A 24,674-nucleotide genomic window follows, 5' to 3' on the forward strand; every position below is an offset into this window, starting at 1 on the left:
TGGGCGGGAGAGGCCAGTCAGCTCAAGGCAGTGACTCCGCTGCGGCCAGCGCCGCGGCCGCCGCCGCCGCCGCGCGCAGTTCAATACCCGCCGGAGGTGGGCCAAAGGGTGCTAGAGCGCGGGGGAGGAGCGGAGCCCGGCGCGTCCCGGGAGAACCGCCACCGCCCCCAGGAGTCCGCTGGAGCGCGGATCCCCCTGCAGGGGAGGAGGAGAGCGGCGGGCGGGACGCGGCGGCGGGCGCGCACCATGCAGTCCCGGCGGGGCCAGCGCTGGCTGCTCGCCGTGCTGTGAGGCGGCGGGATCCCCCGGTCGCCGCACACCGCCTTCCTCTTGCCCAGGTGCTGCCAGGCGCGCTCGCCCTTCGTCCGGCTCCCGGACCCTGGTGGAACGCACGGCCTGCCCCGCGTCCTGCCCCGCCCGGATCATGCGGGGGGGCCCGCAGGAGGTGAGGGCGAATGACCGGTCTGCGGCGACCTCGTTCAGGGGGCGACCCCCTCTCTGAGACGCCCCCACCTGCTGCCATGTGCTGCCTCCTCGGGTACCCAGCCTATCGCCAAACTTTCCCGATGCCAGCCTGTCTCTGAGTCGCGTTTCTGAGCGAAGTGTTCCAGAGACGGAGGGCCCAGGCTGGCTACGGACTATTTGCTTCTCTCGGGATCCTCAGAGGTGAGAGCCCGCGCCTTCCCCTTCTCCCCGTTCTTTTCCCGGCCCTCTGCCCTTTTCCCGGGGGCTGAGCGCTCTGACCTTGGGGTGCAGGCTGGCAGGCCCTGCGAGAAGGGAGGCGGGGTGAGGGGCGGGGAGTCTGTAGTTTGGTTCCAGGAGGTGGGAGGGGAGGGGAGGGAGAGAGGTTAACTTAGAGTTTTGGAGACCGCTTGCGGGGATTGCGCCGTTGACGCCTCTCTATTTGGGAGTGGTTGCAATTTTTCTTCTCCTCCACCTTCTTTTTTAAAGAGTACTTTCCTTGGAATCGGAGCCCTAACCGTCCCTCCCCAGCCCTCTCCAGCGAAGAGCTGAGCGCTCCCTGCGGAGGCAGCGCCCTCCCGAAACAGTTTATCTTTGGACGGATTTCTTTAAAAGAAAAAGAAACCAACAGGTTGCCAGTCCCGGCGCCACACAAGTCGGCGGAGAGGGAAGCCCGGATCCCGGTTTCCCCTGCCTGAGCTGGCCCCGCGCTGGCTGCGGGAGACGAGGGGAGGGAGGGGGCTATGGCTCGGCCAGACCCGTCCGCGCCGCCTTCGCTGCTGCTGCTGCTCCTAGCGCAGCTGGCGGGCCGGGCGGCGGCCGCCTCCAAGGCCCCAGTGTGCCAGGAAATCACAGTGCCCATGTGCCGCGGCATCGGCTACAACCTGACGCACATGCCCAACCAGTTCAACCACGACACGCAGGACGAGGCGGGTCTGGAGGTGCACCAGTTCTGGCCGCTGGTGGAGATCCACTGCTCGCCGGACCTGCGTTTCTTCCTGTGCTCCATGTACACGCCCATCTGCCTGCCCGACTACCACAAGCCGCTGCCGCCCTGCCGCTCGGTGTGCGAGCGCGCCAAGGCCGGCTGCTCGCCGCTCATGCGCCAGTATGGCTTTGCCTGGCCGGAACGCATGAGCTGCGACCGCCTCCCGGTGCTGGGCCGCGACGCCGAGGTCCTGTGCATGGATTACAACCGCAGCGAGGCCACCACGGCGCCCCCCAGGCCCTTCCCGGCCAAGCCCACCCACTCAGGCCTGCCGGGGTCGCCGGCCTCGGGGAGCGACTGCGCCACCGGGGGCCCGTCGGTGTGCAAGTGCCGCGAGCCCTTCGTGCCCATTCTCAAGGAGTCGCACCCGCTTTACAACAAGGTGAGGACGGGCCAGGTACCCAACTGCGCGGTGCCCTGCTACCAGCCGTCCTTCAGCCCCGACGAGCGCACGTTCGCCACCTTCTGGATCGGCCTGTGGTCTGTACTGTGCTTCATCTCCACCTCCACCACGGTGGCCACCTTCTTAATAGACATGGAACGCTTCCGCTACCCTGAGCGCCCCATCATCTTCCTGTCAGCCTGCTACCTGTGCGTGTCTCTGGGCTTCCTGGTGCGCCTGGTCGTGGGCCATGCCAGCGTCGCCTGCAGCCGCGAGCACAGCCACATCCACTACGAGACAACGGGCCCTGCGCTGTGCACTGTCGTCTTCCTGCTGGTCTACTTCTTTGGCATGGCCAGTTCCATCTGGTGGGTCATCCTGTCGCTCACCTGGTTCTTGGCGGCTGGCATGAAGTGGGGCAACGAGGCCATTGCGGGCTATGCGCAGTACTTCCACCTGGCCGCGTGGCTCATCCCCAGTGTCAAGTCCATCACTGCGCTGGCACTGAGCTCCGTGGACGGGGACCCGGTGGCCGGCATCTGCTACGTGGGGAACCAGAACCTGAACTCGCTGCGCGGCTTCGTGCTGGGCCCGCTGGTGCTCTACCTGCTGGTGGGCACGCTCTTCCTCCTGGCGGGCTTCGTGTCGCTCTTCCGCATCCGCAGCGTCATCAAGCAGGGCGGCACCAAGACGGACAAGCTGGAGAAGCTCATGATCCGCATCGGCATCTTCACGCTGCTCTACACTGTGCCAGCCAGCATCGTGGTAGCATGCTACCTGTACGAACAGCACTATCGCGAGAGCTGGGAGGCTGCGCTCACCTGCGCGTGCCCCGGCCCGGACTCTGGCCAGCCGCGCGCCAAGCCCGAGTACTGGGTGCTCATGCTCAAGTACTTCATGTGCCTTGTGGTGGGCATCACGTCGGGCGTTTGGATTTGGTCCGGCAAGACTGTGGAGTCGTGGCGGCGCTTCACCAGCCGCTGCTGCTGCCGCCCGCGGCGGGGCCACAAGAGCGGCGGCGCCACGGCCGCGGGGGACTACGCCGAGGCGAGCGCAGCGCTCACGGGCAGGACCGCGCCGCCGGGCCCCGCCGCCGCCTATCACAAGCAGGTGTCCCTGTCGCACGTGTAGGAGGAGGCCGAGGCCGAGGGACCGGGACCGGGGCCGGGAGTTGAGGGAGGGAGGTTGTTTTGTTTGGTAGCTTTGCCAAGGTCACTTCCGTTTACCTTCTTGGTGCTGATGCCCCCTCCCGGGGCAACTTGGAGAGAGGGGAGAGGGACCGTTTCAAGGGGAGTACCTGTCCCAGGACTTCTCAAAGGGGCTCAGCTCACGTCTGTTCTATCTTACTGCCTTTTCAAGAGGAACCCTGTTTTTAATTTATATGTAGTTTTCTTAATTTTTAACTTTGTTGCATTTTGGCAACAAAATTTACCTTTGCTTTGGGGGCTTTACAATCCTAAAGTTGGCATTATGATGAAGTTCCACTTGGTTCAGGTTTCTTTGAACTGGGTGGTCTAAATTGGGAAAATATATTTCCTATACTTCTGTCTTTAAAAATAATGTGAACAGTGAAAGTTGCTGTGACTGGGAAGTTGTTCCGTGTGCTTTTCCAGGTTGTTTCTCCTTCCACTGCTTAAAGTGTCCAAGATGCTTTAAGGTGAGCTGCTTGTCCCTGTTTATAGTTCCTAAGTTAGGGGACACCCTAAGTCATACCAAGGAGGGGGGTAGCATAATATGGTTAGGGCCTCCGGAAAGTGACAAGGTTAGGCAATGTTTAGAGATTCTAATGTGTCCGTCCTAGCTTCGTTTAGCAAGCTTCGGTTTCTTTTCTATAGTACTTGTAATCATTCTCGTTCTTAACAGTGCCAGCTTTGCTTGAATAAGTTAGAGGTAGCATTGCAGTGTCCGGAATAAATATTTGGAAGAATGCGAACCTAAGGGATGGTGATTGGTTGAACTTGAATTCTAGACTGTTAAGATGGCAGCTTTGTGCCCGAGGAGTGGGTGGTTCTTTTTTTTTTTTTTTTTAACATCTATAGTGAGTGGTTCTTAATAGGCTTTGGTGATGCCACTTTTTAAAACTTGTGTTAAAACTTTGGTAAAAATAAACCCACTTCCTTCTTCTGGAAGGACTTAGCGATAGTGCTGAAGGGGATTCCTTTTTACATTTAAGGACTAAAATGGATATAACTCCTGTAATTAAGTAAATTTCCAACACCTGTCTTATCTGCTCCACCCCCCCCCCATCCCACCTCCTTTATCATGTTAAACAGTCTTTTTGCTTTTCTTATTCCTCCTCTCCTGGAGGGCTGTGATTAGAAACCACACCCACCCTTGAATGAGGTGCTTGAACGGGGGGAGGGAGGCTGGCTACCTGTGAACAAACACTGGCAGCGATGAGGGAAAATAAGTGTCCCTGGACTTTGGACTAGATTACAGCCAGATATTCCAAAAGCATCGAGACACTGCTCTCTGCGGCCTCTGGAAACAAATGAAACCCATAACACCCTTGCATAAGCTTTTAAAACATGGATCAGTGTAGCAAAAGGAAAGCTTCCCCCTGCCCCCCTCGCCTCAATATATTTTTCTCTTCCTCCTCTTCTGAGAAAGCCTATATAGTGATGAGCACACACTTTACTGTGAGAGAATTCTGTTTGCTTTTCTAATCTGTTGAACCATTCCCTCACTTATATATGAAAGCCTATGTATTGATGAATATACACGTACACACACCACGCACACATACTTTACTGTTAAAAATCCTGTTTGCTTTCCTAATCTATTTAACCATTCATTCAAGAAGAGTGTGAGGCCATTACTGGGGATGGGGGTGACAGTGCATTGGCCAGCAGAATACCAGTGACCAGGACTGAGTGGGAACTAAATTTAAGAAGCTAAAATGGCAAAAACAATTAAAATTTGGGAATGTCTCCCTAGAGAAACAAGTGTAGGGGTTTGCGCTTCATTTATACCAAAGTTGGAAAAGTCAGATTTAAGCCCAGGCCAGTTTTTACATTATGGATATTAAGTAAACAAGTGTATACTTTCCATAGTGGATTTAAGCACTTTGCTGGTGGAAAGAAGCCTGGTGTTGTAGTTTTCATGGACTTTCAAAAGCTATTCACGTTTATAAAAATGCACTGCTCTTACACACTCATCCTCTGAATCAAAATGTCAGTATATTCGACAAAACCTTGTACACAGAGCTACAGAACTTTTTGCACATCTAATTCCTCTACTTGTTCAGAAGGAGCTTCTTAGAACCTTGAAATAGATCCCCTGCCTGAGGGCCAGTTCCTCTCTTGTTTTTCAAATGAGGAACTTTTCTGATCACCTTGACCTCTTCCCTCAGTTAACATGTCTTCCCAGAAAGTACATAGATTATTCTGCTGCCTTAGGTCATTGTGACTAATTTGGGTTTTTCCTCTTCCTTTTTTTTTTTTGTGGAGGAATGTAAAGATGACGCAGAATGTATCTAAAAGTTGTGGGATGATGTGGTTGAAGTGATTTAATTCTTCCTTTTAAAACAACTATTTTTCATTTTGGCAACATACCAAACCTAAAAAGAACAACCAATTAAAAAAAAAAAAAGGCAGTTAAGACACAGGATACTAAGACAAGGAGAGGCAATACAGGTAATGCATTTGGAGATCTCGGTCCAGGCCAACTCTCAGAGCTGCCTCTGTTTTCAGCCTCTGTTTTCACCGCTGCCCTCCCCCTCCCTTACCTCAAAGATGAAGCCCACCTGCTTCCCTCAAGTTTTACCTCAGCCACCCCTCCTGCTACCCAGGGCAGAGAAGCCCATCTATGTATGGTCGCCCCCTATTTCCATCTCATATGCTGTTTTCTTCTGATTTTTATTTTTATTAGGCAAACAATCCGTACTCATGAAAACAATTACAAAATGAAAGGTTGTGGGTTGGTTTAGCAACTTCTTCACAGCCAGCTCTGATTTTAGGAAGGATTTAAGGCCCAGTTTAGTTTCACAGGTACAGCTTTTGGGCTGTCCCTTTCATGGTTCAATTGTAAGCAGCGTCTCCCGTCATAGATTTTAGGGGGTAAAGATTTAGAAGGAACTAATATGTGACTTCTCAGTAAATCAGTTGACAAGACTTAGGAAGTCGTTCTAATTTATATTCTTAACCTCACACTTTGAAGTTGTCTAAATTGGCTGAAAATAAGTCTTCTCGGTGCCTTATTGGTTTATCCTTGCAAACCTTTGTCATGTTTTCTCGTAGTCATTTCCAGTGGTAAGCCTGTGTGTGTGTTGTGTGTAATTGTGAGCAATGTACAAGCTTAAATAATGTGCTGACAGCACTGTTTCCAAGTTGGTATTCATTAGGCCGTTTCCTCCTGGGCTAGGGCTGCACTAATCCTGACACCGGCTGCCAGGAGAAAACCTCATGGATCCCACACCGCACCTTAATAACAGCATCTGTGACCTGCAGTCTCAAGTACAGAATGGGAACCCCAGAGCTAGGAAATGTAGTTGTATATTTTAATGAACTGCTACCCCTGCTAAAGAGGCTTCTTTCACTTTTGTGCTCTACAGAAAGACCAAGGGGGGTAGGAGGGACAAAGCTTTGAATAACTGCTTTCTAACACCGAATGTGGCCAACAGGATAGAGAACATCACAAATCTAGGCAGGTGTGAGGTACAGTGGCTGAGGATTTCCTGCTCCCCCTGCATGCCCTTTCTTGCCTCCAAAGTCCAATCAAGTGATCCTGGGAAAGAAATACACCTAGGTTGAGGAGGGTGGTTTTGAAAGCAAAAGCTACCAAGACATTAAAGCAGGGTGAATGAAGGGTAGGCAGGATGAAAGTAAGTAACCTGGCTCAGAACTCTCAAAAGCTTCTAGCAGCTTGATGACAATTACAGGATTTATTTCAGTCTGTGGTACATCATTTGAAGACGATATTACTTCATGTTGTTACAAACTGTATGTATAGTATGTATGTGTTGTGGGTGTGTATATAAATAATATATATTATATATATGAGAGATTTAGTGACTTTTGATACGGGTTTGGTGCAGGTGAATTTATTACTGAGCCAAATGAGGCACATACTGAGTCAGTAGTTCGAGTCCAGGGCATTCAATACTTTTTCTGATTTCCGTGTATGTGTAGTGCCTGTCCCATGCGGTATTGTCAGTGTCATGTCAAATCCAGAACTCAAAGCAGAGCCAGCGATATTTTATTTGTAGACAATCAACTAGAATCTATAAAATTATTACTGGCAGATGATTATAATTCCAGGGTCCCTAACACTAGCAAAAGGAAACCCAGAGCATCTTGATAAGAAGTTTTCTGTTTTTGTTTTGTTCCTGGAAGTCAGTAGAAAAGCAGTTGTATGTGGTTATATTAGTGTCAAGATACTTAATTTGCTGACCTTATTATTTCAGGAAAAAAAAATTGTATGTATTATATTTGTGGGAAGTTAAACTAATGCTTTGAGATTTTTATCAAATATGGAGAGTAGTTATTTATGAAAAACAAAGAAATGTCTATTTTTGTTTCTTTGTTCCCAATTCATGTAGATAAATTTTAAAGTGCATTAAAGCAATGGTAAAGCAAATAAGATGCTGTACAAGTATTTTTCTCATGCTTTTATGGAGAGACATTGTTTTCTAAGAGTATCTGAAGGAGGTATGTGCATTCTAATTTCATGATCAGATTTCTCAGATGTACTTTGAATATAAGTGGCAATGTTTTTATTGATAATAAAATCAAGGAAATTCCAATCACCAGAAGGAGAACTAATGAAAACATGTTTTACCTGAATATACTTCATAGGTTTCTCCTGCTGATCCTGTGATTGTTTCATGATGCACTTGAAGAAATGAAGGAAAATCCACGTAAGAACAGAGACATTGCCTGAGATTGTGTTCTATTTTATCAACCCTCCATCTATACTCTGTACTGAAGCAATTTGGATAGAAGTGCTGCTCTTGTGTGTGTCTGGTTTGCAGTCAGAAACCCCCAAAACTTTATCATTCAGCAGTTAGATCCACAACTTTGTATTAAGGTCTAAATACAAGTCAGGGAACCCAGATAAGATAAGAGGATATATGGTTCTCCCTCTGTATTTGTGGGTAATTGGTTCCAGTAGTCTCCCTCCCCCCGTGCCGCCCCATACCAAAATCCATGGATGCTCAAGTCCCTTATATAAAATGGTGCAGTATTTGCATATAACCGACGCACAACCCTCCCATCTTCCCCCGCACCCTCCTTTATACTTTAAGTCATGTCTAGATTACTTATCATACCAAATACAAATCCTAAGTAGTTGTAAATATAATGCAAATGGTTGGTGGTGTGCAGCCAATTCAAGTTTTGCTTTCTGTAACTTTCTGAAATTTTTTTCCCTAAATATTTTCAATCCATGGTTGGTTGAATCCACTGATGCAGAACCTGTGGATACAGAGGGCCAACTGTAAATTGATTTAGAGTTGGCACTTCCCTGACAATCTGGACAGATGCTTAGTAAACCTGAGATAATTAATTTAGCATCCAAGTGAGTACTATGAGATTGGTACATGTTAGGGCATTAGGGAGAACAGAAAATACAGCAGTTGAGCTGGATCCTGGTGCAAGAGCCACTGTGCCTTACCCGTACAGGTCTCTAGTTGGCACATCTTCCCAATGCTTTCTCATTGTTCATTCCCCCCAGTGGGAAAGGGGGGCACTGTTGGACTTAGGAAGTTGGAGAAATAGGTAATAATGCTTCTTTTAGTGATTTAGTTACAGAGCTCTTACGTGCAACAGAATGAGCGGAAGTAGAATGGTTCTGTGCATAGACTTGGGAGCTAGACTGATTAGGGATTCAACTCCCAGCTCCATCATTCATGGGCTGTTGATCCTGAACAAATTACTTAAGCTCTTAGTACTTCATTTGTGTACTTCATCTTAGTACTTTCTCATCTGTGAAAGGGGGATAATGATAGTACTTATATTTTAGGGTTGAGAGGATCTAAAAGATTAAATCAGGTTAAGGTAAGTAAAACGAGGAGGAAGCAGCCATTCAGGCGTGGAATGGAAAGGGAATTGAAAGATGAGGTTTCAAATTTGTGTCTGCATAAGAATCATTTGGGGTTCCTATTAGAAATGTAGATTCCCAGGCTTCAGCTCCAGGAATTGAGATTAATTTGGGATCCAAGAATTAGGTCTTTTTGTTCTGTTTTAGTAAACTTTTAGAATTATTTTAGGCTTACAGAAAAGTTGCAAAGATATATCCATTTTGCCCTAATATTAACATTATCATAGCACATTTGTTAAACTAAGAAGTCAACATTAACGCACTACTGTTAACTCCAGACTTCATTTGGATTTCACCAGATTTTCCACTGATGTTCTTTATCTGTTCTAGGATTCCACATTGCATTTAGAGGAGAAGCTTCATTTCTTACAGGGACTTTCAGCCCATGAGAGGCAGGTGTGGTCTGGAGACCACATCTTGAGAAACACTAGGACATGTCAAGGGCTGAGGAAGGTCAAATTGCCCCATCCTCACCACCATCCTGGTGGTGGTGGGGTTGGATATAGAAATTTGACTTGAAGAGTCGGGATGGAATCCTCTCCCTTAGATGAGAGGGGTTACCTTAAGAAGTGAGGCATCTATTCCTAATGCCAGATGAAATGAGTTTTGGAGTTCGGAAGGTGGGGTTGCTGCCTAGCCTGAGGAGATACATCTAGGGTTGTGGGCAGATCAGGGGAGTGAGTGCAGCAAATTGGGAACAACTACTTTGTGGGAACACAGGAGGGCTCAAGTAGTTGATTAAAGGGGATTACCAGGGGCCAGTTAGCCTGGGAGACATATAAATCCTGTATTCCTGGAACCTGGTGATAATGTTTTAGAAATGGGTCATAGTAGTAACCAACATCAAGCACTGCCACACTGGACACGAGCAGAAAGTCAAAGGGTGAAGCTGAGATGACCTTGTTGAGAGAGTGCAGCGGGAGGTGGACGAAACACTGACGCCCTGTGTTTGGAAGAGTCGGTTCCCCCAGTGAGGAGATAAAGGGCCACCATCTGGGGAGCTAGATGTAAAGGTCAGTAGAATTGAGAATGGTAAGATGAAGGAATAGATGTTGTAAGAAAAAGCTAGCAGAGTAATTTGAGGTCTTGAAGTAGAGGTCGACATATTCTTGAGGACCTTAGGTTCTGAGGCTGTCTCTAATCACATTCAAATTACTTAGCTGCCCTCACAGCAGCTAGTCATCACCTAACCTGTTCCTTTTTTTTTTTTAAAGAACATTAACCTCTTTCCATTTGACTCTGGATTTCTAATTTCTGTACTACTTCACTTTCCTGGTTTTTTCTGCATGTTAGAGACCCTAAACCATAAACTGGTATTCATAACATTTGTTTCACATGAAGTGCATGTTATCTCATCTGCCAAACCCATTTAAAATGGACTAGTGGAAATTGCCTCAGAAGCCAAACAGGTTGCACCTGTGTACAAGGGACCAGGTGTCTCTGAAGGGCTCCTAGATCTTTTGTATTCTTGCTGGCAAGGTGTCAGGCTGGCCAGGTTGGTAAGTGGCTAACAGTTAAGATTTTAGGTGATCTAATCCTTAACTTGATTGATAGATGCTGGGTGTAATCTACAGATTCTGCATAGAAATTAGCACTTACCTCTGGGAGAGCCCCTACCAGCTGTCCAGTGTTTTACCAAATAGCTCTATACTCAAGAATGCGGCTTCTGGGTGAGGGAACGGTCGTAGTCATTTTACATGTGGTTAGAGAGAAGGCTTGGGTGATGAAAGATTTTAGCTAACCTACACGCTATAGGTAAACATTTTCGAAAACACTGCATAACCTGAATACAGAGTGAATTGTTTTCCAGTAAATACTGGCTTCAGCATTTTTCAAAAATCAAGGAATGGTATATTTTATAGAATGGGAAAACTAAGAAATGAAACTTGACCTGTTGTAAAACTAGGATTTAGTGCTGTTGAATTTCAATAACGGGCATACAGGGTACATTAGGAGTAAATGTCAAAGAATAGGGTCATGATGGGATCTGATACAGGGTGGAAAAAATTTCTCTTAACCAGAAACACTGGGCCCTAAGAAGTTGTCTTAGGGTCAACCATATGAATTTAACATACAAAAACGGCAATTTAATTTGGTTCAAACATACATTTCAAACCTCTGTCTTTTCCTTGTAAAGAAAAAAGTTCAGTTCACGATATACCAGAGTTAAAATTGCACGTGTCAGTATTCCACTAGAGAAAAAAATTTTTTTTAAAAAGCGAAAAAATAAAATTTGAGTTCAGGTAGTCAGATATTCTTTTATAGTCTTACTACTTTAGGGAACAAACCCTTCCTAGGTATAAAATCCTGGAAAAAAATGCCATAGTTGCCACCCTATTAGTAACTAGTTTCCATGCCCCATATTTGTTGGAGAACCTACTTTCAGTGATGTTTAAATTTTTACCTTAATTTGCCTCAATTTCCCATTTATTAAAATGGCTGTATTGCCTCTAGAATTAAAGCTGAAGGGAAAAAGCAATTTTTAGTGATTCTCCTTATTCTACCAACTTGTTCTTGAAGCTACAGTCATGTCCAATGTTCCTACCCCAACTTTTTTTGTTTTAAACCTTCGACCACTCGAGATATGTCAGCATTTCTGCTTAGTAACTGGCATATTATTACGCAGTGCAAACTATTGATATAAACAGTGACTTGTGATAGATTTTTTTCCCTTCTATACTAAATAAGATCATTTCTCCTAGTCAGCAACTTAACAAGAACAAAGTTAAAGATCTGACCTTAGGAAGGTAATTAAGGTGGATGAAAACATGGCAATACTATCAGGACTGATGGAATATTGCTCAAGTGCAGTGGCTAGGGTCTAAAAGAAACTTTAGAGATCTGGTATGTTTCCAACTGAATGTAAGTGAAATAGCATGTTAAAGTCAAATTACGTGGCTTGTTTAAAAGTCACCCTCTTAGGGGCTTCCCTGGTGGCGCAGTGGTTGAGAGTCCGCCTGCCGATGCAGGAGACACGGGTTCGTGCCCCAGTCCGGGAGGATCCCTACATGCCGCGGAGCGGCTGGGCCCGTGAGCCATGGCCGCTGGGCCTGCGCATCCGCAGCCTGTGCTCCGCAACGGGAGAGGCCACAACAGTGAGAGGCCCGCGTACCGCCAAAAAAAAAAAAAAAAAAAAAGTCACCCTCTTAACAGCAACCACAATTCTACTGCTTCCTGTTCTTCCATTTTCTTTCCTGTTCAATTGCTTGAAGCCCTCAAACAACTCAAGTTCTGATTCTACAGTATCCCTGTAATTCCTTTCTCTGTGTATTTACCTACTTTTATCTTTCAATGTGCATTTCCATCTTGGCACCATAACAAACAATTAAAAAATGCCATCTAATGCATTATGCCACCGAGCACTGTAGCCAGTGATTTTAAGTTAGATTATCTTCAGGTTGAAAAGAGCGTAAGCTGAAGAAATGACATCTTAACTAAAGGCAAGGGTCAAAACAACTTATGGTTAGTTTGAAAATGCTTTAAGGCCCGACTATCAGAGCTGATTGAAAACATTTGAGTTAGACAGAGTTGTTATGTGACTAGTGAGAAGTGTTACAAACACAGTAGCCATATATTTTAATTAAAATAGAGTTTATTAGCTTTTCTTTTAATATAAACATGAGGAAGAAAAACCACATAAGTTGTAGCATTCTTTTCAAAATAAAACTGCAATCAGTATTTGAAGCTCCAAACTCCATAAACAATATTTTTTGAGGTGGTAGATTGTAATATTTTATATACCGTAATTTATCATTTATGTCTCTGTCCTTTAAAAATGATGGAACCTGCAGCACTCAATATAATGTGAAGCCTTACTATAAAGAGAGAAAGTATTTCTGGCCCAGAAATGCTTTGTTTACAGGCAAAATTCCTAGGATTACATTTGAGAAGGTAGGAGGAGAAAGATTTCACATACTTGAGAACACTAACTTTTTTTTTTTTAACATTTCAAGTTTAGGTGACATCGTTACCCATCTCCTAAAAGACTGATTACTGGACCTCCCTGCCTTTTAAAGCCTGAGGTAAGGGTTCCTAAGGTTTTACATGATTCCTCTTAAATAGCAGAACTTGAAGTGAGACACCTACAGCCAGGTTAACACATAGGATAGAAAAGCTGTTTCGTATCACTTACTCTATCACTACTATTAGGGTCCAGTTCCTTTCAATTTATTACATGTGAATTAACACTGTTGTTCATAATTCCTTTACCAAATCTAGAAAAAAGAAACTTAGGTGATCAAGCAGGTAAGCGGCCCAGCCTTGCAAAGGACTGCTTTAGAAAGAGATGGGCAGGTCTATGAAGATACAAGGTATCCCCTTAAGTCTTAGTGCAATTTTAAGCTTTGAAACTTGTAGAAGTGTAAATGCCACAAACTTACAAAACATCATTTGAAAGTTTAATTGAATTTCTTCTAAACTCATTTTTTTAACATCTTTATTGGAGTATAATATTGCTTTACAGTGGTGTGTTAGTTTCTGCTTTGTAACAAAGTGCATCAGTTGTACGTATACATATATCCCCATATCTCCTCCCTCTTGCGTCTCCCTCCCACCCTCCCTATTCCACCCCTCTAGGTGGTCACAAAGCACCCAGCTGATCTCCCTGTGCTATGCGGCTGCTTCCCACTAGCTATCTGTTTTACATTTGGTAGTGTGTATATGTCCATGCCACTCTCTCACTCCGTCCCAGCTTACCCTTCCCCCTCCCCGTGTTCTCAAGTCCATTCTCTCTGTCTGCATCTTTATTCCTGTCCTGCCCCTAGGTTCTTCACAACCTTTTTTTCTTTTTTAGATTCCATATGTATGTGTTAGCATACGGTATTTGTTTTTCTGACTTACTTCACTCTGTATGACCTCACTACAAATAACTCAATTTCGTTTCTTTTATGGCAGAGTAATATTGCATTGTATATATGTGCCACATCTTCTTTATCCATTCATCTGTCAATGGACACTTAGGTTGCTTCCGTGTCCTGGCTATTGTAAATAGAGCTGCAATGAACATTGTGGTACATGACTCTTTTCAAATTATGGTTTTCTCAGGGTATATGCCCAGTAGCGGGATTGCTGGGTCGTAGGATAGTTCTATTTTTAGTTTTTTAAGGAACCTCCATACTGTTCTCCATAGTGGCTGTATCAATTTACATTCCCACCAACAGTGCAAGAGGGTTCCCTTTTCTCCACACCCTCTCCATTTATAGTTTGTAGATTTTTATTTTTTTAATATGGAACGCTTCACGAATTTGCGTGTCATCCTTGTGCATGGGCCGTGCTAATCTTCTCTGTATCGTTCCAATTTTAGTATATGTGCTGCCGAAGCAAGCACGTTTGTAGATTTTTTGATGATGGCCATTCTGACCTTAAGCTCTTAATTTTTTATTTCAGCCCATTGTTTGCTATCCTCAAGAGGGGCTGAAACAGAACATTAATATTAAAAGCTTAATGTTTAAAATTTACAAACCTAAATGAGTTTAGAAGAAATTCGATTAAACTTGCAAGTGACGTTTTGCCAGTCTGTAGCATTTATAATTCTGCAACAGTGTTCTGGAGTATCCAAGCACACTATATTCAGGCTTGCAATTTCACTGAGACTTCTGGGACACCTTCTAGTTCACTGCCGGCTTGTTAATTACTGGACCACCATGTTGGCTGTATGAAAATATCCTTTAATACAAGTATGTAATAAAGAGGAAAATCATCACAAAATCAGAAGCACCATCATAGTTAACAAGAAATGCAGCACGGACCCAATAGAAGTAAATAACCTACTTTCTCTGTTTATGATCCCAAACATGCTAATATGCTAATAAGTACTGCCTGCAAAGAATGTGGATGACAAGTGTTATTCAGCAGCTTTTTGGTTTAAACTGATTGCCAATAATGACTAGCAGCTTCAGTGGTATAGTAGGGAGGAAGAACCCTTCAAAACCTAACGATGCTACAACAGTCTGTTCCTAAGTTTGGCTTTATGAGTTGTTAGGAGTCACATTTTTTAATGGTAATACTGCACTGATTCTAAAGGAATATGCAGCAGTATGGGACAGTGAGGCAAGAAAAACAGGAAAAATTATATAGTTAGTGTCTTTAAAGTCTAAAAATTTAAACTATTAATTAAAAAACCTCACATAGTTCACAGCTATCGGCCTACACAGTAAGCAGATATTTGTGCGTGGATTGGGAGCTTTTCGCTTTGGAGTGGTTTTTGTAACTCTGTTTACATTAAAAAGGACAGAAGAGTGTGTTACATTGACGAGGTCCCGTTCTTTCCTACAGCATAATCTTCGCTTGTCCATGAGTCTCTTGAATTCAATGTCTTTCTTTAAGGTGAAAATACTAACTTTGCTGGTTTCTGAGCAGGAGAGGTGATATTTCTCCAGTCCTTGTTACGAGGGGTTTATGATGTTACAACCCCTCACTTCTCCCTTAAGAGAGGATGGCATTGGAGCGCTGAATACCAATGAAATTATCAGCGCTGAAAGACCTTCTCATAGCAGCTCTACACAAGTCTTTGTATTTGTCTTCACACAATCTGGAAATGGCCTAGGAAAGTCAATCAGGTAGAACATAGGTACAATTAGGGGAAAAAAAAATGTTCGGACCTTAAAAAAACAAAAAAGCATCATTGATAAGGCACACATCTACATTCGTTTAGATAGTTCATAGTCACTGCTACTTTGGATAGCTGATATCTACACTAACTGACAATTCTCTAAGGTGATAACCTTTAAGGGCTATGATTAGATTGCTGGGGCAAGGGATAACTTGCCCTAATAACTTGGAGTTACTTAAAAATTGGGTTCCTAATGATAGGCTCCTAATAGCAATATCATCTGTTACCTACACACTTGATCCTTAAACGTAATGGACATACACTTGGGCAAAATCAGTGTTTACTCAGCTATTCAACTTCTATTCAATTTTCATTAGTTATTACATACTCTAAGAAAATTTTAATGAGGTAGGTATGTGCTGAAGGTAGGAGAGGTCTAATGACTGAAGCGCTGAAAGGTGCTATTTCACTTGCACATAAATTATGGTAGAAAAACATCTTATTCTAAAGTACCACCAAGGTACCACAGAAAGTATCAATTTTAAATGTGTTCATTTCAGTTGTGAATTTTGCTGTATACCCACCAAAAATCATAAGCCATAAATATTACTTTGTTCCATGTACGTTACCATTTACATTAAAAACTCATGTACTTTCTACATCCAGTATCTGAACCCACATTTTACCTTCCAAGTATAGGTCTCTCAGGTTAGCCACCGATGCTTTGTCTAATAAACTCATGGGACTGAACTGTGACACACACACACACACACACACACACGAACTGCAAGCTGAGTAAAAAACAGTTAAGAGGGATTTCCCTGGTGGCGCAGTGGTTAAGAATCTGCCTGCCAATGCAGGGGACATGGGTTTGTGCCCTGGTCCGGGAAGATCCCACATGCCAAGGAGCAACTAAGCCCGTGCGCCACAACTACTGAGCCTGGGCTCTAGAGCCCGTGCTCTGCAACAAGGGCAGCCACTGCAATGAGAAGCCCGCGCACCGCAATGAAGAGTAGACCCCGCTCGCCGCAGCTAGAGAAAGCCCGCGTGCAGCAGCGAAGACCCAATGCAGCCATAAATAAATAAATTTATTTATTTAAAAAATCAAGACAGTAGAAATAGTAGAAATAGTCCAAAACATCAATTATATATATAAAAAAAAAGACAGTTAAGAGTGGTAAGTAGATTATGTAGGTACATATGATTAGGGATACAATTTTAAGAAATTATTCATGTATGGTTATATGTTAAGTGTAGAGGTTCAAATGGAAAACCATTAAGAACAGATTAAATATGATTTAAAGTATTCTGAATTATGGTTACAGAAGAGACAATTTTTTTTTAATAATGTGAGATCCCTGTATAAACCATAAAAGACACAGGAAATATGATGCCAACGGGTTAATAAGCTCTTCAAACTGTTAACAGCTTTCCATTTTCCTAATCACTGCTTAATATAATTTAGCTACAGATGTGGCTTCGGTGGCTGACAGAAAACCCCAGTTAGTGATTTCACAGCCTTACCTCTAAGTTCTGTGCTCTTTCTTTGCTAAGAGGAGTGAATAGAAAATTCAGGTTGTTGTCATCTGCTAAGGAGCGAAGGTCAAAGTAGTATTTGGCATACACACTGGCGGGAACATTAATATTAAACTGAAGTAGCTCCAGGAAGTGCCTTTCCATCTCATTCCTGGGGGAGGAGAAGACAAAACCAACACAGGACAATTTTAGTCAACTGGGCTATCTTCAAAAATACCATTCTGAGCTACTAGGATGGCTCTAAATACTGTTTTGAAACAAATAATGGCTACCCAGCTGGATTAATACCCTAATGTTCAAACAAGGTACAGCTATTTGTGGTCCTTTCTGCGTCCCAGCACTTTGAGTTTGGGACAAGGGGGAAGAGGTTATGGCCCTCTTATGCACTCATGCTGCTGACTCAGGGGCTCATTCTTCAGAGTTCCATTAGTGCAGCTGTACGATTCATGCTCCACACTCACTCACAAGGCCCCGCTATAGTGATCAGATGAAAGGAATGATGTATGCTGTTTATTAGCTCTGAAGAACTTGCAGACATTTTCACCGGGCTGATGACAGGAAGGGGCTTATTGAAGTAGAGGCGAGCCAACAAAAGGAGTGGGCACATCACCACGGCAACAAATGGATCCATCGGGAGCCACTGCTATTATCTCTGAGGGGGGAAAACTCTTGAGGCAACAAGGATTCATCTCAAGTAAATAAATAAATAAGCTACATTCGATGGGAAAGGGAATCCCCCCCCGCCCCCGCCACAATGCATGGGGCTGTGTCAAAGGACATAATGCAAGTTTCTGTTCACCTTAACCTTACTAGGGTGAGTTGTTGTCACCATGACAGGACAGGATGCACTTTTTAAGCTTAGGAAGGCAGTAAGATTATGTCTCAGCTAGACTAAACCCACTTTACGGTATGACCTCTGATAGAGCAGTTGTTTTCCCCCGGTGTTAGGAGAGCAGCCCAGGATGTTCAGACCTACCGCCCCCTGCCAGGTGCCAGGAGGGACTGCACACGCCCATAGGGAGCGAATTCAATGAAGTGGGAAAGCAGAGTGTTGGGAGCAGGCTTCTGCTATATGACCATATCCAGCCATTTGCTTGCCAAATGTTTAAGTAAATAACTATAAAATTAGAGTAAATCTTACCACTTTTCACAGCAATCACTTTAGAGAGTTGATTATATAAAAATGATAAATACCCAAACAAACATGCGAGTGGCTTATTTTACAATACCTTTGGTTTCTTGGTTTTAAAGTGTTAATATTTTATCCATTGGATAAATCAACAAATGCTCCATGTTCTCCTGTATGGAGAGCAGAGTATGAGCAGAAATGAGGTTTCTCATTTGTTGAACTTTAAACCTAACTGAACCTACTTCCAAAATTAATTTCCTGTTCATACGGCCAGAAGTCTATAGAAATGTAAATCAGATAATGTTTTGATAATCAGCTAATCAGGACTTAATTTACTACAGGAATAAATGCACTTCACTATCCCTTTTATATTTTCTCCACTAATACATTTTAATTGTGTGGAAATACAGTACTTCATAGGATTAACATGTCTATTAATAGAGCTTTAATCACTGAAGAAAAGCATTATGCCTATAGAATATGCATCTTCTGTGTTTTTTGTTGTTTTTTAAATGGCTAGATGGCTGAAGAGCATACTATTTAAAGGTGCAGCAAATTTTCTGAACAGCAGCTGCTCAGTTTAACTTACTCTTTTGAAGGGAAATATATATTTAACAAGACACATAGATGTTAGAAAGTTTTAAAGAAAAGCAGATAGGCAGCAATTTTTCAATTCAGACTCAAAATGAGACCATTACAAATAGTGGTCAACAGCAGAGGGATGAAACAAATGTCTATTAAACACTTTGCTGTAATGCTTTCCGACTTCCAAAGATCATAAACAAAAGCAGCCTATTATAAACATAACTCCTGGTGATTCTCTGTTCTACACAGAAAAGTGTTGTTTAGAAGTAGTTTCTTCATAGCTGGACACTGCCGCCAGTGCTCCTGGGCTCACATCTATGAACACCCACACAGTTCCCTGCATGTTCTCTGATGTTGTACCTGGAACCAGTGCCCCAGTCAGCTCAGTTGCAGATTCTGAGAAAATTTCAGCTGCCATCAGGGCAGGGATGGTGTTCACGATTACAAATTTTCCTTCCTTCAAGGGACCAGTTTAAAGACTGATGATAGTGTTGGTCAACGTCACTTTAGTTTCTGCAACTTCCAAAAGTACTTCTATTCATTTCAAATTCATTATCTGCTGTTACAGTGTTTGCTAAGATTGCTACCAGCAATATCACCATGACCACCCGGTTTACATTATCACCGAAGTGGACATTTTCACCAAAAGCCACTTTGACAGCTACTGACAGTCACTGGTCCCATCTCTTAGTCACAACTTTCCTCGCTTCAGCTGTAAATATGCACTTTGGTAATTCTGAATTATCTAGAGTAAGGGGCAAAGGTAACAAAAACAAACTCTTGCCCCTGCGTGCCATCTTGATCGGCCTCTGCTGTCCAATATAATCAACAGGTGTCCTTTCACATTTTCCTGAATGCCACCCACAAAGACATTTTCACTGTCAAGCGGGCACTTCAAGAGTCTGCTGGAATTACCTCTCTGGCTCATCCTGCTTCCCACCCTTGGGGCCCTTCACCAGAGCCAGATTGGAAGCCTGGTGTTTCATGCCAATGTGAGCGTGCCATCTGTGAGGAGAACCTGCCTAGTTAACTCAAGGCCCCACAAAGTGCTGCTGCTGTGTTTGCTGAGTGCCCTGGGTGAGGCCCCAGTGATGCTTCCCGGCCTACCTGAGAGGCAGGTGTTTCCTAACTCAGCAGACTTTAGGGGAGGAGACAGGAACACAGGGATCTGAAACCTTTATATGTGGCTACCTGTACATCATAGTTTCTGTAACAACAGAACCTCAGATAAAAAGGAGGAAAAGACCAGCAAAAGCAAATACACAATGTGTGACTCAGGTTGAAATTATAACCTGTCAGTAGTCTAGAGGCCCTAAGACCTTAACAGTGGCCACTTGCTTCAAAGACCAGGCATGTGCCCCTTAAAAATGGACTGGACCTGGTAGACAGCTTTAAGAAAGCTGTGAAGTTACTTGCTGTACCATGTTGTTCTGGTAGTGAGCTTGTAAAATGTTTGGCAAAAACCACCAGAAAAATAATTTCAATTTATTAAGCAGAATATTACAACAATAACACATCAAGACCTACCAATTAATGAGGGGAAATACAAGTTGTTATACTACAGCTAGATAGAAGGAAGGCTGTAATTTTATGTCTATTTCAGCTCTCTGCACAATGTAACATTTCTTAAAATGTAAACTTTATGGGAGCAAATGAGGCATTGGAAAATGGTTACAAAGTTCACCGTAACCTTACAAACTCACATGTCCTCAACTGTAATGTCCTTGAGGATCTGGCAGTAGTCCACATTCCATACAGCCTGATCGTCCCAAACCTTGGAGGCAAGAAGAATGGCTCCCAAAACAATTCTTTTCCAGTTAGTGGGGCAAATGTCGATCTCAGCATAAGTTAAAAGCCTTTCTAAGTAAACCTGCAAAAGTAGAGCACTGATCTTTGATTTTAGTTCAGTTTAAGTGCTGTGATAAGAATTGTTAGGAATGACAGATTTCATCTCTTTTTGACATGCCTTTTATTCCTAGGTTCTGCAAAGACTTTGCTCAGACAAGCCAAGGCCAGAGGCCAGGTCACGGTTGTAAGTCAGATGTTTCTGTTAGTCTGATATTTCTACTCTGCCCGTGTGAATTTCCAACCGAATTTTGGTCACAGGAATGAAAGGACATCTCGGCAAAGGGCATTCTAAAGACACGCATTGTATTATTACCTACCCACTTGTAAAGGGCAGCACATACAGCCCAGGGTCGATTTCAACTGTTCAGTAAATGCTTGAGTGCCTACCACGTGCAATGTACCTACCAGACTGGTGGTGGCTGCATGGCGATTTTACATAATGCTTGAGTGTGTAAAATTCTGGTAAGACTGAGCACATCTTTATCTTCTCTTCAGAGTAACCAGTCCTTTTGTGGCATGAACTTGAAGATAAAAACTGGTGGTCAAGAGAGCCTCCCAGTGGCTGCTGTGTGGCACAGCAGGACAGGCAGTACAAAGGGGCTTTACAACTGTGGAGTATTCCCGTATTTTAGTGCCTTTTTAAGGAACACACATGCATACAAAGGGTAGTCCTTTTCATATCCCCTATTTTTCACATCTCCATTATCATTTCATTATTCATTTCTGTCTTCCATAATCTGCAGCTTAGTCAATTCTTTTGGTTTTAAGGTGGGAAGAGCTGCCTGTGTCTGTATCCCTGGGGCTCCTCTAAACCTGCTGGTTTGTGAGATGATTTCATGGTTTCTTTTACATGTATCAAATGTCTATCCTACAAAGAACTGGATGGAGTTAACAGCTGAGTAAAGATTATAGAGGTAAGCTGTGATTTGTTGTTACCTCTGCAGAAGAGTATATATGCCATTTGACAAAAAGAAAAATGTCCAGTTTTAAAGAGTATGTTTACTCTCTGAAGGGTTATCAGATTGACAGCTCAGATTCGCCAATGCTCCCCAAACTCTACTGTGTTTTCAAACACGGGTATTGAGATTATATGTTCTTAGTGAAATTCTGCTCCCATTCCCCAGAGAACTCAGCACTCTCTAGTACCCTAAGAACGACTCTCCCTGCAAGGTTCAACTCTCTACTTTGTGGGACTAATCAGAGGCACTGAAACGACACTGGCAATCTCTCAACTTCCTCTCACCTTTATACTGGCAAACTTGGTACACGTGCCGATATTCATTTATCCCACTTGCCCTCCTGTCTCGGAGGAAGCGAGATTTCTTTCTTTTCACTGAAGCTAACTCTTCTCTGAATGAAGTTGATCCCATCTCACTTCCGCAGAACACTGTTCGCACATTTAGTCTCTTTTTGAACAACTTCTCCCTCTCTGTCAGAGGCTTCCTCCAGTGTGAATGCTTACACGTCCCCAGCCTGTCCCCCGCCTGTCCCCCAGACAGCGTCCTCATCTCCCATCCTCTCCTTAACCCACTTCAGTCAGCCTCCTGCTGCTACCACTCTACAGAGGCTACTCTTGCCATGGTCACCGGTGCCTTCACACAAACAACCCAGAGCTCTTCATCCCAGAGCTCCACTCCCCAGGCCTTCCCTCATACTGAAAGAGCACTGCCACACGCCCAGTCGCTGGGACCAAAAACCTGCACTTGAGTTATCCTGCTCCAATCTGTTAGAACTTCTTGTTATCTCTGCCTTCACTGGTACCCTGACCGCTTTTCTGTCTGTCACTTCTGACTTGTATCGCTGCCACTGCCTAACTTCTCTGCCTCCACTCTGCCTCCCAACAGAGTACAGTCTGTTCTCCCCAAAGCAGCCAGGAGAGCCTCTTAAATGAAGAGTACTTTATGCGGCTGCTCCAGATCTGCCAGAGGTTTCCCATCAAACAAATACCTTCTTCCCGTGGCCTGCAAGTTACGAGGCCCTGTGCAGTACAGCATTGTCCTTCTGTGACCTCATCACCTATGTTCTTTCCCTCGTTCCTCACTCTGATCACAATGGCCACCTTGCTTTTCCTTGAACACACAGCATGTTCCTGTCTCAGAGCCTTGCCCTCGTCCCCTCTGCCCGTAATGCCAGCGTTCCTGCTCTTCCTCAGTTCAGCCAGGTGCTGGGTTCAAACATCACCTCTTCAGAGAGGCTCTTCCTGATCTTTCTAGGAAGCCCCTCTAATCACTTTATCTCTTTACCTTGCTTTCTCTTCATGGTTTTTACCACTACTTGAAATAGTCACCTTTTAAAAAATACTCATTGGGGCTTCCCTGGTGGCGCAGTGGTTGAGAGTCCGCCTGCCGATGCAGGGGACACGGGTTCGTGCCCCGGTCCGGGAGGATCCCACATGCCACGGAGCGGCTAGGCCCGTCAGCCATGGCCGCTGAGCCTGCGCATCCAGAGCCTGTGCTCTGCAACAGGAGAGGCCACAACAGTGAGAGGCCCGTGTACCGCCAAAAAAATAAATAAATAAAAATAAATAAAAATTAAAAATACTCATTAAAAAAAAATAGTTTGCTATACACCTGAAACTAACACAACACTGTAAATCAATTGTACTCCAATTAAAAAAAAAAACATTTACGTCTTCCACAGTTGCTCCATAAAGGCAAGAACTTTATTTATCCAACCTATTCTCTCCTCCACCCCCCACATGTAGAAAAGTGACACAGAGTAGGTATTCGGTGGGTATTTATGACATGAGCAACTTCTTGGTAGCATTTAGCGTTTGGACCACATTCTCCTTCTTGAACCTCTCCTGGTGTCTCTTATGATTTTCTGCTGGGTTTCCTACCACTGTAGCAGCTCCTCTGGGGATTTGTCCCTTAAGTGCTGATAGTCCCTACAGATCCATCTTCTACCCACTTTTTTTTTTTTTTTTTTTTTTTTTGCGGTACGCGGGCGTCTCGCTGCCATGGCCTCTCCCGTTGCAGAGCACAGGCTCCGGATGCGCAGGCTCAGCGGCCATGGCTCACGGGCCCAGCCGCTCCGCGGCATGTGGGATCTTCCTGGACCGGGGCACAAACCCGTGTCCCCCGCATCGGCAGGTGGACTCCCAACCACTGCGCCACCAGGGAAGCCCACCCACTTTTTATTTTACATACTTTCTCTGCATTTGAACAGCTACACTTAATTCCCTCCCTCTAACTCAGATTCATGCTCCAATGCTATATATTCAAATGATTACTAGACACTGCCATTCTGCTGTCTCGCAGGTACATCAAGCTTAACCTGGCTACAAAGAAATGCCCCTCTTCCAACCCAAATGCTCTCCTTCCTGCATTTCCTAGCTCTCCACATGCAAGCACCATTCCTGCCTCTCTCAAGTATGTGCTAAGCACTCCAAGTGGCCTGTAGCTCCAAGAAAAGGCCTGTGTCTGATCCAGTACCCACTGAGGGGTCTCTTTTCAAAAGGACAAGCCTCCTCTCCTAAATTCTGCCTTGATAGGAGCAGGCAGTGAATGGCCTAAGTATTCCTTCCCTGCAGGCCATGCAGCTGACTTTCCCCACTACAGGTTTGCTATAGGGAGGAGTAAAACAATCCCAACTACCTCTCACTTGAATATGATTTATTATTCAAATGATAAAATCTTACCATAGGAATTCAGAATGGATGACAAAAAGGTCCTTACAGCTGTAGCTTAGCAGGCTAACTAGAGTAAAGCCTTTTGAAGCACTACTGGCACCCTAATCCTGGGCAACTTCACATGCAGGCAGTAAGAGGACAGCAGGGATGGTTAACACCATTATCCGAGGAACAGAGAATTGAGGGCAGTAGTTCTCAATCAGGACACACATCAGAACTGCCTAGGCAGTACAGTCTGGGACTCAGCTTCAAACTACACGGAACCTGTTTCTGCCTGTGGACCAGATAGTTCAGTTATTGCCCCACCCTACCACCACAGCATGCGTCGTCTGTGTGTGCATGTGTGCACTGCACGTGCATGTGTGTCCTCAGGTGTGGAAGGAGAAGCCAGAAATCTCTCCTGCTGCCTTTAATAGCAATTGTTTTGTGATGAGAAAAGCAATGGCAACATTTAAAATCATAATGATTATTAAAGCTCAAATGTGTACACTTTACTTTCTTTTGATAGGTTTCTCTTAATAAAGT

The 24,674-nt window shown here is 44.4% G+C and overlaps 2 protein-coding genes across 4 annotated transcripts in view; one reads left to right on the forward strand and one right to left on the reverse strand.

Moving 5' to 3' along the window:
* Positions 1-1,205: 1,205 nt before the first annotated feature.
* FZD5 (frizzled class receptor 5) lies at positions 1,206-3,864 on the forward strand (the record flags this gene model as incomplete). The annotated part of the gene is made up of 1 exon (XM_082658309.1): positions 1,206-3,864. One exon carries the CDS (start codon positions 1,206-1,208, stop codon positions 2,961-2,963), a length of 1,758 nt encoding a protein of 585 aa, XP_082514435.1. The 3' UTR covers positions 2,964-3,864.
* Positions 3,865-12,456: 8,592 nt separating this feature from the next.
* CCNYL1 (cyclin Y like 1) overlaps positions 12,457-24,674 on the reverse strand; it is a 36,611-nt gene continuing 24,393 nt past the window's right edge. For 2 of the 3 annotated variants that reach the window (XM_082657858.1, XM_082657856.1), the window contains 3 exons: positions 20,374-20,540; positions 16,945-17,107; positions 12,457-15,410 (listed from right to left, as the gene is read on the reverse strand). In XM_082657858.1, the coding sequence (XP_082513984.1) occupies positions 15,294-15,410; positions 16,945-17,107; positions 20,374-20,540 (447 nt within the window). In that variant the 3' untranslated portion in view covers positions 12,457-15,293. The remainder of the gene's footprint in view (positions 15,411-16,944; positions 17,108-20,373; positions 20,541-24,674) is intronic. The other variant, XM_082657857.1, reaches the window with a different exon arrangement.

Source organism: Grampus griseus, assembly GCF_964374135.1.
Source record: "Grampus griseus genome assembly, chromosome: 7".
Taxonomy (NCBI): Eukaryota; Metazoa; Chordata; class Mammalia; order Artiodactyla; family Delphinidae; genus Grampus; species Grampus griseus.